This window comes from Orcinus orca, chromosome 21 (genome assembly GCF_937001465.1).
Source record: "Orcinus orca chromosome 21, mOrcOrc1.1, whole genome shotgun sequence".
Taxonomy (NCBI): Eukaryota; Metazoa; Chordata; class Mammalia; order Artiodactyla; family Delphinidae; genus Orcinus; species Orcinus orca.
Genome location: NC_064579.1, coordinates 6,030,273 through 6,037,135, shown reverse-complemented (window position 1 = coordinate 6,037,135; position 6,863 = coordinate 6,030,273). Strand labels below are relative to the sequence as shown.

Genomic DNA, 6,863 nt, shown 5'->3' with positions numbered 1-6,863 from the left:
TGCTGCCAGCGCTTTGGCCATGATCACGGTGGTAACTGTACCCTGTAAATGACACTTTCCATGGGGAGGTGGGCAGGGTGCCCCCTCCAAATGCAAGGGAAATGAATCTTGGGGGAGAGTTGGGGGTCATTTGTGTAAACATTCCTTCCTTAGAGACTCTCCTTGGAGGGCTTTTTATTTGTTTGAAGCAAACCTGGGAGGCTGTTGTGTCAAGAGAAGCCGCTTTTGTATCACTGTACGCGGTGGCCCCGCCGTCCACATCTGGCTAACCAGGCCCCTCACCCAAACCAGGGAGGCCTTCAGGTAGCTCCCCCCAGTCCACCCAGGGGCTTCACGGGTGCTGCCTGCCTCTGTGCCTCTACAGTGTGACTTTCATCTCTAAGAAAGAGCATCTCCTCCCTTTTGAGAGGTGGGGACCCTTGGTTGAGGCAGGCAGACCTCTCACCTCATCAGCAAAGGGTGGGAGATTGGTAGAATGAGCTCAGGAGGAAGAGTCCTTTACAGCCAGAATTCCCTCTACTCAGAAATGAATGAACTCGGTTGATGGAACCAGGAACCTAGATCTGGTACTGATCTGGGCGTTCCTGAACCCAGTGTGAATTCAACTCATGCTCCAAAGGTCAAGATGTCACTCTCTGGGAGATCAGTGGGGCAGGGGTGAGGAGGCAGGGGGTGGCATGGGGGAGGGAATCAAGAAAGTGGCCTTGTTCATGTGATTAGCTGAAGGCGACCACTGCCAAGGAAAAGGTGGCAGCCTGTGGCACTAGGGACAGGAAATTCAAATGATCTTCATCTGGTAAACACCATAGTCCCTTCCAGGCCAAAATATGGGGTATGTCATAGGGAAGGGTCAGAGATGTCCCAACCTCTGGAGGAGAAAGGGCATTGGGATCCCTGGGCATCAGACAGCGTGGCAGCAGCAGGAACCCAGGCAAGAGACCCTCATGGGGTGAGAAACGCCGGTCACGCCCCCAAGGAAGGTTTTCCAAGAAGACAGAAGAAATTCTTATTGCACCCGTACGACACCACAGACACAAATCTTTGAAAGGTAGTGCCATTTTATTTAGTGTTGTAGGAAATTTTAGGTTACTTCTTAAAAATAAAAGCAAAGAAGTTCAAAATTCCCGAAGTAACAAAGCAGGAAATAAGAATTCTGTAATCCAGAGATGCTGGGTGAACTTTCAAGTCAGAGGGAGGAAGAGGTCAAGTTAGCAGCTCACATGATAGATACTGAGAAACCACAGGGTTGAGGCTGGTGTGGAGGTTAAGCTTAACTGGAGGTTAAGCTCTCCACTCACCTAAGGCAACAGATCCTTCAGCCTTGAGGGACCATTAGTTAGCAGTTCTAAAAAAGAAGGGGCACAGGGAGGGAAGATCGTGCCTAATTTAACATCAGGTTGCCTCTGGCCTTCAATCCGGCAGGTGGCTGAGTGTCGTGGACCCTCCTCCCTCTTTGCCCTTCCGAGCCCCCACTGTTAGCAAAGCTGGAAACCACACACGTATCCCACTCACCACGCACGCACCCTCCACTCAGGGTCAACGCTGTTCGTGTGGCAAAGGACAGACCTTCCTGCCCCTCCATTCTGTTACCCGGAGAGGCCGACACACAGGAAATAAAAGGGGTGGGCAGGACATCTGTCAAAGTCCAAGGACTGAGATGATACGAAACACCCGGGCAAAGGGTTGACATTTTTTTCCGGACGCTGACCTCCCACTGAAGTTCATCGCAAGGTGTTTGGTATTTCATCGGATGCTTCCCTGAAGTACTGACTGGTCTTCCAGGGGGTCAGCCAGGCAAGGCCAAGAAAGAGCTGCTCCTGCTTCTGCAGAGCATGGCCTCCTCCTAGGGCCCGTCAGTTTGGTGAGCACTTTCAGCAGCTAGAGGCTAATTCAGGCTCTCCTGGTATAGACAGCTGGGTGTAAGCCCTCAGACCCATGCCGGCTGCAGGAGCTCCAGCCCTCCAGTCCACCTGCCCCTGCCAACAGCTCAGAGCAGGCTCCAGCTTTCCTAGCTGAGTTCTCCCTCACAGCAGAGTCCTCAAGGACAGGCGTTAACCGGTGACCTTGAGAGGTGCAGGAATGCTACCTGCGTTGGAATTTTTTTCCCAGCAGTGGTAGAAACCAGACACCCTTGAAGTAGATTGTCCTTCATTCTCCAGAGTTCTCGAGTGGCATACAGAGCAGAGGAATTTGCTCCTCCACCCAGACGTTCCTCTCAAACAGAGACCGGCTCCCATCCCCAAGGTCCTAGCAGCAGATCTTTCCACAACAACCAGCTCTTGGGAAGCATGCAGGTCTCCGTAGCGGCTCTTCCGAGGAGAAACCACTCAGCGCTCCCGCCACCCAGTGCACGTGGGCATCACCGTCAAAGTACATTGACATCAAGTAAAAAACATTGCAGAACAAATATATACACGTGCATTTGCAGAGTTCCAGGGAATATCCAGTTCTCTTTACAGGGATGCACGGAAATCTCATAGCGCTACAAAAATACAAGTCATCTGAGAAGTTTACAGTGGTCCCCAGTACTGTAGGAGGGTATTAAATAAAAGAGCTATCGATAATTCAAAGCAAATTAGCTAAATCAAGTTACAGTATCATCCTTCAGATTAAAGTGCTCTGATATTAACTAACGTGGCAGCAAACGTGATCCTGAGAAGGGATTCCGCTGCCAATCACCTTGCCTCTTAACTTCAATATAACAAGAATGAACATAGAAGAGCGTTCCATTTAATAACCGCTCTCATCTCAACCCCTGCCCACCCACTTGGCCTGTGACATTCTCCTCCCAGGAGAGATGTTGGGATTTGAAGAAATTCTGTCACAACTGGGAGAAAAAAATGAGTAATACAGAAAACATTCCAATTCCAATATCAGGTTACTAACAACGAAATTACCTGAAGACTCTGAACTGGTGCTATTAGTTGAGAAGGGGGCAAGTGTCCTAGTTTAAAAAAAAAAAAGAAGTATGTTAATCTAGTTTTAAAAATACAGCCATCTAAAAATAGGTATCATCTTGCTCTTCACAATTTTATAACAAGGGGTGGGGGAGGGAAATGCCAAGAAGAGCCGCTAAGGGAACCAGGGAGCCAAGCGACGGCACGTGGGAGAGGGCCGGTGGATGCCGCTGCAGTTGTTCCGTACCTGGTGGGACTGTTTTAGCAAATGCTTGGCTCACCCGATCCCTAATCAAGGCACTGACTCGGTCACTCCAGCCAGCAGGGACCCTGCGATCACAAGAGGAGGGATTTTGACCAACTGCCCCAGTGCAAAGTGATTCTAATTCCCCTGGTCTACTTTCCGTACCTCCACAGACAGCCCCTCTTGGATGATAAAGAGCACACTTTAAGGCTACAGAGTAGCGGAGGCTGATGTCTGAAAAAGGCAGCTTGCTCCAAATATCAGAGGCACACTCGGAGGTGTACCCTAAGCCCCTCTGCTCCAGTCGAAAACAAAAGACCAAGTCCGAGGAGCTGGGTAGGTTTACATAGTATCAAAACTTAGCATCTGCAGCCAAAACGCCACAGCTGGGCTACTCAAAGGCCAAGAAAGTTATGTGCAACACCGCACCAGCTGCCTGGTCCTCGTCATCTCACCCTAAGTTTTAATGGCTGGGGGAGACATACTTTATATTTTATTTTTTTATTTTTTAAAGATTTTTTCCAAGGTATGGTTTCTCCCTCCTAGTCCTATTGGCTTTTTTTTTTTTTTTAATTTTATTTATTTATTTTTGGCTGTGTTGGGTCTTCGTTCCTGTGCAAGGGCTTTCTCTAGTTGTGGCAGGTGGGGGCAACTCTTCATCGTGGTCCGCGGGCCTCTCACTATCGTGGCCTCTCTAATTGCCGAGCACAGCCTCCAGACGCGCAGGCTCAGTAGTTGTGGCTCACGGGCCTAGTTGCTCCGCGGCATGTGAGACCTTCCCAGACCAGGGCTCGAACCCGTGTCCCCCGCATTAGCAGGAGGATTCTCAACCACTGCGCCACCAGGGAAGCCCGGGAGACGTACTTTAAAATCTCAATATTAAAGAAAGAAAACCCCAATGTTAAAAATACATTAATACCCCCAGCGCCATCTGAACCTCTGGGCCAGGATCAGATCTAATGACCATGTCTCCGGTCAGGCATAAAATATTTACAACTTGGTTAAAGGCACAGTGGCATTTAAAAATAAAACCCTGGGAATGTCCAATAAAAGATTCATTGTAATAATTAACCTGGCTTCTGTGGGTGGGACTGACTCTTGCCAGATAAGGCGCGAGGGAGAGAGCGGTCTGGAGCCTGGACCCTGGGGCTCTCAGGCACACCGAGTCCTCGGCCTTGGGAGCAGGCGGAAACAAACTCACACACAAGTCTCAGTGCCGGAGGCAAGTGATTCACATTTTTCCTGCTTTTTTGCCAACCTGAGAGGGAACCCGGAGGATGCTGGGGGTCTCTTCCATGACCCTGACCAGCAGGTTGTCGATGTAGTCTTCCAGCTGGCGCACCTGACACTCCTTCTTGCTTATCGTTTCCTTCTGTTTGAGGACAAGCTGGATCAGCTCGTCGTGGGTCAGCTGTGCATAAGCAAACGCGGGTTCCGAGGGCTTGTATTTCTTTGGCGGGTGGGGGAGAAAAGTGATAAAGTCAGTCAAGGAGTCAAACATCTTAAAGAAATACAAAAGAGGTAGCTTTTAGTGACTGAGTCTGTGATCTGAGTCTCCTGGGAATTCGTCTTTGATTTTGGTGGAAAACTGATGACGGATGAACTTTTCTGTGAAAGGGCCAAAGAGTATTTCAGGCTGCGCAGGCCACAGGTGGCCTTGGCTGCATGTTCGTCTTTGTGGTTTGGTTTGGTGTTTTGTTTTATGACCTGTTAAAAATGTACAAACCATACCCAGCTCACAGGCTGCAGACCCCCGGGCTAGACTCTGGGCTTGGGGTTTAGAGATGTAATGACTGGTAGCCTGTGAACCCTGGAGCTGGCACAACCAGCTCTCCAAGTGGAGCTGAGCCCCAGTCTAAGGTGACCTGGGAAGAAACCCTAGCGGCAGACGGTGCAGGAGGCGACACTGTCCCCCCAAGACAACACGTGGCCGCTCATCCCGGAAGGCCTGCTACTGCCTCGGCTGTGCTCAGGATATCTGGGGATCAGGAGGGTGCACTGGGAGACCCCACTGTAAGTCACTCCCCAAAACTACGCAGAGTCAAAGCCACGGGCCACCATCACAGCCATCGATGGCGCCCCCTCTGGGTACAGCGGCTGAGCAGCCCCGGCCTGACCAGAGCGGGAGCCCCACGGAGTTACATTGACAATCTGGGATGACTGGCGGCTGACTGAAAACTGCCCAGGCCCCAGCCACGAGGAAACGCAAGATAAGGATTATATAAAGTAACACGCTGTACCAAGTCTCTAGTGAGAGGGGAAAAACCCCCAAAGCTAACTTTTCCTGAAATCTGTGGCTCAGATTCGTAAGTTTAAAGAGACGAGGTCATGGGGCAACCTCAAGACAGTTTTGCCGGTGGAACTCTGAGGTAATCACGGTTTCACTGTCGTGAGGGTCTAACAGTTTCACCGAGGAAGGCTCAGAACCACCTGCTTCAAGAAGCAGCTATGTCAAGAGCAGGGTCAACCCTGACACGACACAAGAGAAGACCCTGTTCAGTCCAGTGACGCAAGCTGCCTGCACACCGGCCAGAATCCCGAAAGAAATCCCGTCCCTCTTGTCCGGGCTACAAAGAACAGCACGATGATGGCAACACTAGCTTAGAAACGTGCCTGACACTTTCAAACAGGGTGTGTCTGTTTACATATCCTATCAAGGAAAAAAGTGGTCTTTGTAAACAATAGCCAAGAATACACCCTCCAGGGGTTTTAGATTATACCTCTGTCACAGACGGATTATATTTATTCAAAAATATTGATTACATAAGATGCTCTGCAAGAGAGTTTGGGAGAGAGGAAGAAGCAGCAGGCCGTGTAGCGCAAAAAAAAAAAAATTAATTCCCCCCCCCCCATAACAGGATTTTGTTTTGAATCATAAAAGGAATATTTACTTATCATAGAAAATCTCAAATCCAGAAGAGGGAAAAAATTATTACCCTCTAATATATATAATTATAATATATAACTTATAATATAAGTTATTATTATAACTCCAACACCTAACATTGGGGTCTCTTTCTTTCTTATTCTTCCTGTTTTTCTGTTTTGTTTTGTTTGTGGGGTTTCTTCGTTGTTGTTTTTTATTTGGTTTGGTTTATTTGTTTTTGTTTATTTGTCACACTGTACGGCTTGTGGGATCTTAGTTCCCTGACCAGGGATTGAACCCGGGGCCCTGGCAATGAAACTGTCAAGTCCTAACCACTGGACTGCCAGGGAATTCCCTTCCTGGGTTTTCTTTATGATATGTTTTACAACTTTAGCATCATATAAAATCGAGTTTTATAGCTTTTGAAAATTATTATTTTGTGAGCATTTTCCCATCATTAAACTTTAGAAAAATTGCTTTTTAAATGGATTTTCTTTGTTTGTTTAATTTTATTTATTTATTTATTTAATTTTCGGCTGTGTTGGGTCTTTGTCGCTGCATACGGGCTTTCTCTAGTCGCGGCGCGCGGGCTTCTTATTGTGGCGGCTTCTCTTGTTGTGGGGCACGGGCTCTAGGCATGCAGCCTCAGTAGTTGTGGCACGCAGGCTCAGTAGTTGAGGCTCCCAGGCCCTAGAGCGCAGGCTCAGTAATTGTGGCGCATGGGCTTAGGTGCTCTGCAGACCAATCTTCCCGGACCAGGGCTCGAACCCGTGTCCCCTGCATTGGCAGGTGGATTCTTAACCACTGCACCACCAGGGAAGTCCTAAATGGATGTTTTAAATTTCATTATATTTTA

At 48.7% G+C, this 6,863-nt stretch overlaps 1 protein-coding gene across 4 annotated transcripts in view; it reads right to left on the bottom strand.

Annotated features, from left to right (window-relative positions):
• Positions 1–1,038: 1,038 nt before the first annotated feature.
• The window catches only part of RAB11FIP1 (RAB11 family interacting protein 1), a 29,969-nt gene continuing 24,144 nt past the window's right edge, over positions 1,039–6,863 (bottom strand). For 3 of the 4 annotated variants that reach the window (XM_004284875.4, XM_004284876.4, XM_033415066.2), the window contains one exon: positions 1,039–4,591. In XM_004284875.4, coding sequence (XP_004284923.2) covers positions 4,373–4,591 — 219 coding nt within the window. In that variant the 3' untranslated portion in view covers positions 1,039–4,372. The remainder of the gene's footprint in view (positions 4,592–6,863) is intronic. The other variant, XM_033415065.2, reaches the window with a different exon arrangement.